The following is a 13,191-nucleotide window of genomic DNA, read 5'->3' on the forward strand; positions in this document are numbered from 1 at the left end:
AAAAGCTGCCTCCCTGGCATGTCCCCAGTTGAACTCCTTCTCTTTTTCCTTCCCCAGGAGATCAAAGCTATTGTGTCAACACTCGGCCTCGATCTGAGTGACCTTAAGCAGATTGCTTATGCAACCTGGTGGCTGTGCCTGGGGACAGCAAGGAGTGAGCCGGGTGTCTGCACAGGGGTTTCCTCAAATGATGAGAACGCCATCAGGGGTCCCGTGGGGTTAGAGACACGCCTCTTCCGAGGGAAAGGAAAGACTAGAGAGGGAGCTGAAGCTGGCCTCCCAGGCCCACCCCGACCTGGGCAGGGTCCCGGACTGGCGCTGTCACCGCCTGTGCCAGGAGCCGCAAGCCCAGGGGACGGGCAGCAGGGCCCGGCCCTGTTGTTAATGCAAGTATTCACCCGGGGGCAGATCCAGGCCACGTGACTCCTGCCCATGCCCATGCCCATGAGAATCAGGAACCTTGATCCCCACTTTACAGATGAGAAAATGGAGGCTCACAGAGGGTGACCCGCCCAAGGGCACAAGGCTCAAGAGTGGAAGAGTGGGCAAGTGAGCCCCACCTGACCCCAGGGCGCACTTTCACCTCTATGCCCTCTGGGTCCTGCAGGTATCGGCCACCTGGAAAGGACACCCCCGGGGGGCGGGGAGGCGTCATGGCAGCAGGAGGAGCCCTCCTTCCGCAGTCAGGAGGCCCTGGTTCCGGCCTTCCCGGGCCTCTTCAGAAGCCTCGCCGCTTTGGGCACGTCGCTGACTCTCCTCGCCTCTCCCCCGGGGCCGGGGGGGACGGCAGCGGAGGTGGCAGGTCAGTCCTAAGCAGTGGCCGCCAAGATCGCGGAGAGGAGCCATCCAGGCCGTGCCCGGTGTTCAACCCGCAAGACGGCCTCGACCCAGCAGCGGTGTCTGTCAAGCACGTGGAAGGAGCCCCTTCACAGCCGCCGCACTGACGGCCCGGGTCTTAAAGGCTCTTCCTTCGTTCAAGCCCATCCTGTTCCCTTGTCAGAAGCAACTGTCCTCATGTGCTGACGGTGGTTTTTGCCTTCACTTTTTTTTCTCTCTTTTTAGGGTCACACCTGCAGCATATGGAGGGTCCCAGGCTAGGGGCAGAATCGGAGCTGCAGCTGAGACCTATGCCACAGCCACAGCAGCACTGGGTTCGAGCTCCATCTGAGACCTATCTACAACGCCAGATCCTTAACCCACCGAGCGAGGCCAGGGATCGAACCTGCATCCTCACAGAGACAATGTCGGGTCCTTAACCCCCTGAGCCCGAATGGGAACTCCTGCCTTTACTTTTCATTTAGCCCTTACTTCACCCCAGCTGGAATCCAGGGCTTTCCGTGACGGCCTCTCAAAGGTGGTCACATCCATCTGCATTTCGCACTGGGAAAGGCGACCCACCACTGGCCGCCTCCGCTTGCTGGCGGCGCAGGTCGCCACGCCGGCAGGAAGTTGCGCTCAGGCTGCAAGGTGGCAGGAAACGGGGCCAGCGAGGTGGCGAGCCGTGGCAGCGGTGACCAAAGGCCATAAAGACTTGGGCAAATCAGGCCTGAGCCCAGGGGTCCTGCCAGGGAAGAGCACAGCTGCCTGCAGCTGCTGGGCGAGAAGGGGGTGTAGCCAGCACCGAGGGCCCCCCACGGTGGCCAAGAGGACCACCTGTCGTTCAGGGCAGCCCCCACCCCAGCACGGGCAGAGCTCCGAGGCTGACGGGGAGGCGGCGGGGAGCCCTCACCCAGGGACCACCCTGCCAGCAGAGGGGCAGGCGTTACTGATGAGCAGCTCTGATGACCCTTCGGGTGGCTTCCAGCATCAGCCCCCACCCTCGGAGCCCCCAAGGCCCTGGTCACCCCGCTCTCCTGCACTTGTCCGCAGCACCCTGGTTCTCGGTGGCGTTTCTCCCTCAAGCGTCTTCCCCACCCCAGATGGCTCCCCGCCAGTTTTCACGGGCCCCTCCAACATCTGCTCACACCACAGTTGCTGCCTGTTCTGGGGCCGGCTCAGCGAGGCTCGGGGGCTCACTGTGTGGGCAGCTGCAGTCAATCCAACCTCTGTTTCAGCATCCCGACTCTTCCCACCAGCGTCTCCCTCCCGTCTGAAGCACTGTTGTTGAGAACTACAATTTGTTGCTCTTTCAAGCTGACCAGCTTGGGGTTAAACATGCAGCAGGGGCCGTGACACCCAGGGCACGGCATTCGGCGGGTGAGCTTTAGCTGTTGCTTTTTCTGAAATCTTGGCTCACCCGCACATGATGCACATCTAAACAGTCACGCACAGCCCAGGTCTCTCGGGGAGGCAACCAATGCTTGGTGGCCAAACCAGGTCTCAAAGAAGCAGTAACTCATACCACCGCCAGCACAAGCCCCACTAACAAACATCTCGCATGCTCAAGCTGGGCCCTGCCCTCCACAACAATGTTGTCATTCTGCAAAAGGGAGGTTGTGGCTTCAGATAAAACACCAGGCACCCGGTTCCCATTGTGGCTCAGCAGTAACGAACCTGACTAGCATCCATGAGGATGTGGGTTCGATCCCTGTCCCTGCTTAGTGGGTTAAGGATCCGGCATTGCCGTGAGCTGCGGTGTAGGTTGCAGATGCAGCTCTGATTCAACCCCTAGCCTGGGAACTTCCATACGCAGCAGGTACGGCCCTAAAAAGCCAAAAAATAATAATTAAAAAACCCCAAAAATCCCACCAGGCAGAAGGGGCCTTGACAGACCAAGTGAGGAAGGCTGGTCAGCTGGTGGGGAGGGGGTCAGCAGGACAGGACCTGGTACAGATGGGGCAAGACTGGCCCTCGGGTGGCCTTTGAGGGTCTCGTTCTTAGAACGAGGGGCTGCAGTTACGGTTACAGGAGCGAGGGTGGGGGACGGGGGGCAGCCTTTGGAGGCCAGGTCCCTGCGTCATCTCCTCCCTTCCCCTGGGGCCTCCCTCTGACCACCACCGTCCCTCGCTCAGGACCCAGCTACCGGTCTATGAGCCGGGCACTCCGGTTTTCAGAAGACACGAGCAAAGACAACCCAAAGGGCATTTCTAATGTCCCCTCCCCATTGCATCACGGCAGCCTCCCTGCTGAAAGGGTGACAAGGGCCCTGCTGCTTCCACCTGGACAGCTGGGCCTGGATGCCGGCTGTGGAGGGTGAGGCATCTGGAGGGGCGCCTGGTGGGCTCCTGGGGTCACTTCCACCCTGGTTCCACAGGGGACAGGCTTGAGAGGAGAACGTTCACACACACCCAACTCCTCTGGCAGCTGGCGATTCTGGTTCTGTCGCCGTTGCACAAGCCTGACTCCAAGCTCGGAGGCAGCACGGGCTGGGGAGAGCCACAGGGCAGGCCTCCTTCCCAGTTTCAAAAGAAAAGGATGAGGCAAGAAGAGGAACCCGCAACAAGAAGTAAGTGGCAAGGGCAGAAAAGGGGCCGTAAAAACAGAAGGAAAGAGACGGACAACCACGGAGAAGGGGAACCTTCTGAGCTTCACGCTCTGGGCCCAGCTCTGCCTCTGGAGTCGCCAAGGAGGAGCCCACGCCTCCCCTCCCGAGCCCGGCCACCGTGACGGCAGCCAGGGCACTGGGGGATGTGTGCATGTGTGGGTGCGTGTGTTAACAGATATCACAGACACACACACAAACGTGTACACATCCACATCCACATTCAGACACACACAGACACGGTACACCCGCACGTGAGCACACGCACTTACTTCCGCTATTCCTCCCAAGTCCTATGGTCGGTGGTGGCAGCAGAGCTGCTATTATTTGCTGCACAGAGACGTTAAGCGCTTTGCCCGGGGCTGCCAGCTTCCTGCCCATCTCTGAGGCCTTCTGATTTGTCGATGCCCCCCCCCCCCAGTGTGGATCTAAAGGAAACACCATGTTCCAGAGGGCCTGTTTCCTTGGGAGGGGCTGGGATGGACATGGCCCGAGGTCACAGCTACCTCGTCCGCCCTTTGGTCCTAGTGCAGAGCCTGCACCTCAGGGCAGTGCCCACGGCGGCGCCCTACCCTGGACCTCGGCACATTTGGGCTCCCCTGCAGTCTGAGGCTCTCCCTGGTCCCTTTCCTGCTGGGAGCTTGGAGAGGCCCTGGCTGTCATCCTTGCTCTGGGCGCCACGGCGCTCACATGGACTGGGTCAGGGCCTCTGGGGGCCAGGTTGATCAGAGCTGCCCATTTTCCCAAAGGTCCGACCGACAAGGCACTCACTCTGTGTGTCTGAGTGTCTCACACACTGGGGCCCTGGGCTCCTTGACGGTGAGGCTCGTGTGGCTCACTGGCCCCCAGGCCTCCGCCAGGTAGGTGGCTCTATAAACCAAAGTCAAAAACCCACAAGAGAGAGACTGGCATCCAGCTGATGGCAGGACACACGGAGCAGCACCAACCCTCGGTACAAGCCGGCCTTCCCACAGCCAGGCAGACCTGCTCGCTTCCTAGCAGCTACAAATGCGGGGAACGCCCTGCCCAAGGCCAGGGTCTGGGGGCAACGAGTCACCATCTGGCCGAGAGCAGGTCCCACGACACCAGCACACAGGGTGCCCGGGCACAGGGCCCTCCCTGCTCTAGGCTGCATCCAGGCTCTTCAGATGCACAGAGGTAGCCACGGGCCAGGCTCTCGAGGCTCTGGAGAAGCAAGGCCCACCTCCCGAGGCCATAAATCATCCCGCAGGGGAGCCAGAGCAGGCAGAGCTCCATGGAAAGAGGGCTGGCTGCATCTGGAGGCTTGGTGGGGGGCAGCTCAGGGCCCAGCCGTCCCCAGGGTGCTGGCCAGGGCCCTCTGGCCCACATGCTCCCCAGGGGCCCTTTCTCTGCATTCCCTGGACTCTGCCCGCTCCGCCCCCCACCGCCCTCGGGCCTCGAGACAGGCAGAATGAGGCAGCCTCCTCAGTCAGGGTCTTGGAGGCCGGCCTGCCGCCGATGAAGCCATCTATACATCTGGGCACAGCCCCACTGAGAAATACATTTTTAAGAGGTTTCTACCCAAGTGAGGACGGGAAATGTCTCCAGTGACGCCAGCGGTGTTATTCCAACTTGTGGCTAGTAAAATATAATAACACGTGTAAGCTGTTTTTACTACCTATCTAGCTTATTAGCTAATAAAATAAGCTCAGCATTAAAAATTTAACTGAAGCCATTTATCGCACCCAGAACTCAGGGCTCTGGGTTTTCCTTCAGAAGTCACCCAACTCTGTCACCTTTCCCGCCTTTGTTGCCTATTTAAATGTCTCCAGGAAGGAAAATTCCACTCGCCCGTCCAACTTAAATGCATGTGTTTGACGGTTGTCTAGCTAGCAAAGCACTTAGGACAAAGAATGGGGCACGCCTGGAGCGGCGATGGATGGAAGGGATGCTGAAGATGAGGGCAGCAGGTGGCATCTGCCTGGTCCTGCCCGGCTCTTCCCCAAGCCAACCCCGCAGGGCACCACCCACTGGTCCTCCCGCTGCCCCAGGCCAGGGCCTGGGCTCTGGCACAAAAGCGGCCCAAAGTCTGGACTCGGGGGCGAGGTGTGCGCTCTAGACTGGAGATACCTGCACCCCTTCTTTTGGGGGGACCTCAAGGCTGGGAGGGAACCCTAGAGGAGACAGAAGGAAACTCCATGCGCAGGAGCTGTATGTTCATCGTGAAATGAAAGGCGGCCCAGCTGAAAAGGTGGCACCAGCTCCTAATGGAAGACATTGTGCCACCTGAAAAGCCTGCCTGCCCAGACAGGGCCACACTCACAGGCAAGACCAAGCTCTCACCCCGCCCAGCCGTGACCGATGCTTACATGACAAGACCAGGGCAGACGGTGCTCGGGCCGTGGCGCCGAGCGCCCGAGGAGCCCCTGGACACACCGGGCCTCTCGACATCCCTCTGCTTTTGTGCCCCTACCACTGCGTGGCAGCAAAAGGGCTCTTCGGATTTTTTTTCTCTTTTGGCGTCCCCACAGCATATGGAGTTTCTGGGGACAGGGATCAGATCTGAGCCACAGTTGTGACCTACCCTGCAGCCAGGGCAACACTGGATCCTTAACCCACAGTGCTGAGCCGGGAATTGAACCTGCATCCCAGGGCTCCAGAGACGCTGCTGATTCCCCTGCACCACCAGGGGAACTCCTCATTGCTGATTTTACAGGGAAAGAAACAGATGCCTGTACAGGAGGGCTTGCTTTCAACTTTCACCGAATAGGCTTCTCCAAACCAGGAAATCAACCCACTCCTGGGCCTTTCTGAAGCTGGCAGCCTGCACCTGCCTGGGACGGGCCGGGGCTGAGGCGCCTCAGATAAGCACCTGGCTGCCTGGGCGGCACGATCCAGCACCTTCTGGGGCTCTTACCTGTGCCATCTTGGCCAGGTCCAGCGAGGGCCTCTGCTCCTGCACCTCCTCAGGGCGCCGCCGCTTCACACCGACCTTCTTGTCATTAAGGACACAAGGCTGCGAGCGGCTTCGGGACAGGCCGCTGGAGCGTCTGGCCAGCTCTGGCGTCGAGGCGGGCGTGCTGTTGGCCGAGGGCGGACCGTACTCCGCAAAGGAGAACTGCTCGTGCGAGCAGGAGAGGGACCGCTGCATGTCGAGCCGGCCCCCAGCCACGGGGCTCGGGGCGGGGCCCCAGAGGTCGCCCACCTGTCCACCGGCGGCCGAGCCCGGCGCCCCTTGGCAGGGCTGGATGCCAAGTCGGTGGTGCAATCCCGCCTGGTCGCAGGGCGAGGAGAGCACGCTGGCCCGGGACGGGAGGCTGAAGCTGGAGCTCCTCTGCATGGGGCTCAGGCCGTTGGCGTAGCGCTGGACGCTGCCCCCGCTGTAGCAGCGCCGCTTTTCCACCGGAGTCCAGACCTTGGACCCCAAGGGCCTCCACGACGTTCGGCAGCTGGACATCTCGTCGGAGAAGGACAGGGACCGGCACTGGCGCTTGCTGGGGGGTGCTGAGGGGTTCCCGTTGTGGTCACTGAGGCTGAGGTCTTTGATCAGGTTGGTGACCGCGCAGGCGGTGGCCGCCTCCCGATGCCACAGGGCGCTGTCCTGACACTTCTCGGGCAGGCACTCCCAGATGCCGGCGCTCGGCTGGTCGATCTGAAGAGGGCACTTCCTGTCCAGGTCTCGCCATCTGTCATTTTCTGGTGCATAAGGGACAAAGAGAAACAGGATTTGAGAAGGCCTTTGCCCGGCCCTCTCTCTCCTACCAAGAACCCATCTTAAACAGGACGTTAGAGCCAGAAAGCTCTTAAAAGCCATCCAGGCCCACCTCGCTTTACAGACGAGAAGCCGAGGCTCGAGCAGGGACGTGCGTCCCAAGGTGTTGAGTCAGAAGCGGAGCAAGGCCTGGGCTCCAGGCATCCCCGGCCTCCGGACAGGGCTCTCTCGCCACCAAACCGGACCGCCTCCCGCAAAGTCCAAGACACTACTGTTCGCCCCAAACGCTTCTCATTTTCTGGAAGGGAAACGGACTCGCCCCACCCCCGCCCTGGCAGGCAGCAGAGTCGGGCAGTGTCTGTCACGTCCCATCTCAGGGCTCTGCTGCTCTGGGGCTGGGAATCGGGGCCCTGGTGGAAGATCACGGCCAAAGACGAGCCCGTCAGTACTTCAGAGGCGCTGGAGGTGCCGCCAGGCTAGTTCCCTGGGATTCCACCTCTAAAACACTCGCTGACAAGAGAAACCGGACATTGGACTGCGTTACGTCCCCTCCACCCAAGTGCTCCACCACAAACAACAGCTGCCAATCACCGAGGGCTTCCTTGTGTTCACTGGCTCTCTTGCCAAAATGGAAGATAAAGTGGCTAAAATCTAACAAGCAAGTCTTTTTCTTTTTTTTTAGGGCCACGCCCACGGCATATGGAGGTTCCCAGCCTACGGGTGGAATCAGAGCAACAGCCACTGGCCTACACCACAGCCACAGCAACACGGGATCCGAGCCACGTCTGTGACCTAACCACAGCTCGTGGCAATGCTGGATCCTTAACCCACTGAGCAAGGCCAGGGATCAAACCTGCATCCTCATAGATACTAGTGGGGTTCATTACCACTGAGCCACGACAGGAACTCCCTGAGCAAGTCTTGGGCTGCAGAGACTTCAGGGTACGATAGGAGCTTGCACATTCGGGTCTCCACTTGAACGCATGTGTAAACAAGCTAAGCCTGTGAGAAAATGCTGACTCTGCACTTGAGCCCTTGCTTTAGTCAAAGAGTCAAGAACTATTTGCTGTTTTTCTACCATGCAATCGGGCACTACCATGCATGCTTTTCTATCATGCAAAAGTGCTGAGACTTTTAGGACAGTCAAGACAAATGTGACAGAGTTCTTGCACTTGAGCTCGTAACACAAGAGCCGAGTTAGGAGACGTGCAGTGCCGCCAGGGATCAACGTGTTAGCACGTTTCTATTTTTCCTAATCTACACATATTCATAAACTGTGCAAATGTGAATACGGAGAAAAGTATGGTTTGAGTCTGTCAGTCAACCCAAGGAGAGAATGACATTCGGTAGGTGTTCCACGCACACTGATTCTCGTGGGTGGTGTATCCCCCGTAGCGCCCTGCGTGGCCACCTTCCCTGCCCACAGGGGGAGACCCGGGCTTGGGGTGACTAAGCCACACAGCTAACAAATGACGAGACCAATCAGAGCCCATGCTCTTTTCACCACACTGCAGCACAGAGCTTCGTGAGCCAAAGGAAAGGCCAAGTCGGGGCTGAATGTGACGGTCCTTCCTCGAGGGCACCCCGTGCAGCCATGAGATGCAAGCCGGAGGGGCCGGGACCCTGGGTCAGGGACACAGCCAGAATCGGCCAGAGGCTGCTCCCCTGGTAGGGCCTTAGAAGCTGGAGGTGCAGCAGAGGGATGGGCCGCAAGCTGAGCCAAGCCAGCTGGGAACAAGACGGGACTCACACCGAGTGTCCAGGTCATCTCATCCCTGAAATCTGCTGGGGCCCAGTGAGGCTCAGCACACGGTCCCTGAACTGATTCGGACAAATCGCTACCCCAAATTACTTTTATGAAAAGAGCATTTATGTTGTTCACTACTCCTTGAATATTCACATTTTTTTGTCTTTTTAGGGCTGCACCTGCAGCATGTGGAAGTTTCCAGACCAGGGGTCAAATCGAAGCTGCAGCCACTGGCCGATGCCACAGTCACAAGCAACGCCAGATCCGAGCCCCATCTTCCACCGACACCGCAGACTGAGGCAACGCCGGATCCTCGACCCACTGGGCGAGGCCAGGGATCAAACCCACATCCTCATGGATGCAGGTCAGGTTCTTAACCCGCTGAGCCACAACGGGAACTCCCACGTTCTTTTAAAAAGGTTTCAACTGGACATTTGTCAGCAATTGAACGTTCAATAAACTAACACTAAAGTAAAATTTCTAAAAGTACAAACACTGAGTGAGTCATGACCGTCTCTGTTACCTGATTTCGAAAAAGAAAAGTGATCCTCAGAAAAAAGGGGCCTTTATGTCTGATAGTGTTTTTCAAAACGAGAGGCGTGATAGCAAAACAGTAAACACAACTGAAATGCCCTCAAGCAGGGGGCTGGTTAAATAAAGCATCAAGGAATAACACAGACCATGAAAACCGCAGTTTTAAAGAATATTAATGAGGAGGGAAATGGTACTGACGCAATACGAAGCAGAAAGAAACAGGATATAAAGCTGTAGAGACAGCATGATTCCTCCGCAGTAAAATACATGCTATACGGGGCGAGAAAGAGGAACTGAACCAGGAAGGCCACGGTCGAGTGGCAGAGACCTAGCTGGCTTTTCTCTCTCGTCTCCCTCGCGCTGATATGTTTCCTATGCGGACCTGACCACCAAGCCTCCTGGGGCTGTGCCCGGGTCAGCGCCCGACTACGACCCCAGTCTGCTCTGGGGGTGCTCCTTTGGTTTCTCCCATCCAGCGATGCTGGCCACTCACTTCTCTCGCGGGACGAAGCATTCAGGCGGCGCCAGATGGGCCGTGAATGTGGCCGACTAAGGAAGGAACCAGTTGGCCCAACAAGAGCAGTGAGGTTCCAGGTGGCCCCGCGGTGGCCTGGACTTAAGGAGCCCGAAGTCCTCTAGAGAAGGGCTCTAGCGGGCCCTGGGAAAACCCGAGAAATGGAGACGGATCCCATCCTCGGAAGACACCACCTTCTGTTCCATTTTGGCCTCACTGCCCTGGAATTTTCCCCATCTCTAGGGAAATCATGAGAACAAAAGGGAACTGGGAGCCAGCTAGCCTTGCGCACTGGCCCTCGTTCGGCAGCGTCCTTGCTCTCCGTGGCCGTCCCGTGATCCTGACTGGACCCCTCGGGGCCCCCGACTCCCGTCCCGGCTCCTCTCTGCCTCCAGAGAACTTTCTGAGTTGCCTTCTCGTTGCCTCAGAAGGAAAGGCAAACATTTCAGCCTGGCATCCAGAACCCCGCCTACTCATGGTCTCCGCCGCAGGGGCACCAAACTTCCTGTGACATCAGAAGTCAGAGGAGAGGCAGGCAGAGCCAACATCATCCCTGAAAAATGCCTAAAACAGCCCAGAAAGCCCGCTGCTCCTGGTTCTGGGTACGCAGCCCTGAAGAGTAATTCTGCTGCACTGGCAATTCTTTATAAAACTGAAGTTTAATAAATCGATGGCAGGAATGGGCATAGGTAACATCTGTGTGCCGGGGGGTCTGCGTTCCATTTGTTTTTTGGTCACCTCTCAAGTCCCCAGTGGGAACCGGGATTGGACGGCAAATCCTACCGCGTTTCCACTCGCGCACGTACCGGCTCCACTCTGTTCTAGGGGCTGAGCTTCCCGGACCTTAATGCACGAGATGTCTCTGCTGTGGAGAGGACCGAGCCCGTCCTCCACCCAGTCCACCGGTGACACGCGGGTACAATGCCACGGCAGTGGGGCTGCAGCTTCTCCTTTCACAGCTCCACACCTTTGCAGAGGCCTGGAATATTCTCCCGCCTCTCTCCTCCCTCCCGTCTTGCACGCGCTGCGTCCTCTGCGGATCCTCTGGGCACCTGCAGCTCTTCGCCTAGACGGTCAGTCAGATGGCTCAGGTTAACCGGACCTGAATTATCTGCTTACATCTGTCTCCACCTCTTCTACCGAGCTCCAAGTTCGAGGACACTGGGCACGAGGGACACTCCAGGGCCTGTGCAGAGCGTGGCCTACAGGGGACCTCAGCCAGCGCTGGGCAGAGGAAGGAGAGGATGACAAGGGGCAGATGCAAACTGCAGAGCAGACCGTGGCCATTCACTTGGTCCCACGTAATCTTCTGTCCCTGACACAGGTAACTGTCCCTTGGCCGGGCAGCGCCAACCCAGGCTGTGCCTTGAACTCCGCCCCCACCCCCACCCCCCCAGCCCGGGCCGTGGATGGCTGGGTGTGAACTTTCTCCCGGGAGGCTGGCTGGCCCGGCAATGTTTCAGATACTTTGAAAACACAGAGCACTCACGGCTCCTTGATACCGAGCACTGCTATTGTGTGTCAACACCAGCCAGGTGGCCACTTGTTCTGTCTGCGGGGCAGATAATATTTTAATTGTTTCTATCTTTATCGCTTCAAGAAGCACAATATCAGAAAAGTCAAAACAATCGAGGCTATGTTTAGCCCTTGTGTTTTCCTCCTTCGCTCAGGGAACAGAAGGCGATTTGCTGGGTCAGGTCACCGGACAAAAGAAACAGGAATAGAAGCTAATTTTTAATGGCAAACCGCCCTGAGCGTCAGGCCTGACATCACGTTATACAAAAAGCCGCAGGGAGGCTTCAAGGAGAGGACGCGGGCGCCCCGCCCCTCCATTCAATATCGCTGCTGCACAAACAACTGCAACGCTTTCAAAAGCGACAATGGCCGTGGACGTGGAGTCCACCAAGCAGGGCTCCCTTGGTGTGGTGGGAAGGGTGTGGACCTGGGTTCGAGCCTCAGCTCTGCAAGTTGCTTAACCTCTCAGAGCCTCAGTTTCTTCCTGTGAAAATGAGGGGGACGGACCGTAACCAGCTCCCAGAGCTGATCCGAGAACGACACGGCTGCCCAGCACGGGGCCTGCAAGGACAGAAGGGACTCTCCCGACGGCGGCCATGACCGTGACGGCAGCACTAGAGAAGCCTGGGAGAGTGGAGCCTCCATCCTCCGGCCCTGGGTACCAACCCTGTGGGACCTGGCTGGAGTGGGTGCCCTGATGTGCTGCACGAGGCCTCCTCCAAGTGTGATGTCAGGACCACCTGCAGGAGCAGCCTCTGGGGACTAAAATGCAGATTCCTAGGCCCAGTCCCCAACTTGCCCGATCAACGGAATCCCTAGGGGCAGGAACCTGCATAGCTTATTTTAAGGTAAAGTTGTTGAGAACCAGTGCTCTAGACTACAGGCTAGGGGCCCGGGTTCTCAGACACCTCTGCAGCAGCACAGTCAGACCGTCTGGCCACATCAGGAAGCTTCTGGAGGGTTGACAATTCCAGTCCCTACAGACCTGGATTCAGAACATCACTGAAAGCTGGTGTTTGGGCGTCTGTTTTGTTTGGGTTCAGTAACAAGGTAGAATTTCAGAGAAGGATAACCTTGCCCTTCGAATACCTCAAAGTCCCTTTTCACAGGAGGGGGTGGGGACTCCCAGTTGCACAGCACATTCTGGGTGGAGAACCAGTGCAAAAGGCCCGAGAAGCCGACAGGTCACGAGAAGGGGATAGTGTGACCCATCCCTGCCCCCGAGACACGCCACGGCCTGAAGCCCCTCAGGGAAGCTCCAGGGACCGAGCCTCCAGCAGACATGGCACAGCCCCGGACACTGGCAGTGGCCACTTAAGTTCTAGGCGGTCCCTGTGACTCACTGTCAGGAGCATCGACAGTTTCTCTGTGTCTCAGCTTCACGCGTTTGATATCACACACGGGAGTGGATGCATGTGTGTGTGTGGGGGGGGTGGTATAAACACACACAGAGCTTTTCCTACAGAGGAGCAGGCCAACCACGAAAAACCACAAACAGCACACAGACCATCTAGTTTTCTCACAGATGGACTGAGTCGATGACCTTTCAAAGCTGAGGCTCCGCCTGCAGCGTCTGGAAGACTGGGCGGCATCGGAGCAGCCGATGCTCACACACGTGGGGACAGGAGCTCAGATTCCCCTCCCGGGCTGTGGTCCTGAGACCCCTTGATTCAGAGCCGCAGGAGGCGGCTGGGTGCACAGATCTAAAGCTCAAAGGAACACAACACCCAGAAGAACACAAATAGCATCTGACCTCAAATGTTCTTGTTTCCATTTCTGCCCTTAAA

General features: G+C 58.1%; 1 protein-coding gene across 6 annotated transcripts in view; it reads right to left on the reverse strand.

Moving 5' to 3' along the window:
- FAM53B (family with sequence similarity 53 member B) overlaps positions 1 to 13,191 on the reverse strand; it is a 133,172-nt gene that overhangs the window by 49,734 nt on the left and 70,247 nt on the right. For 5 of the 6 annotated variants that reach the window (XM_021073620.1, XM_005671549.3, XM_013983842.2 and 2 more), the window contains one exon: positions 6,300 to 7,078. The exons of the other annotated variant lie outside the window; for it this stretch is intronic. In XM_021073620.1, coding sequence (XP_020929279.1) covers positions 6,300 to 7,078 — 779 coding nt within the window. The remainder of the gene's footprint in view (positions 1 to 6,299; positions 7,079 to 13,191) is intronic. 6 annotated transcript variants of the gene reach the window in all.

Source organism: Sus scrofa, chromosome 14 (genome assembly GCF_000003025.6).
Source record: "Sus scrofa isolate TJ Tabasco breed Duroc chromosome 14, Sscrofa11.1, whole genome shotgun sequence".
NCBI classification, from domain to species: Eukaryota; Metazoa; Chordata; class Mammalia; order Artiodactyla; family Suidae; genus Sus; species Sus scrofa.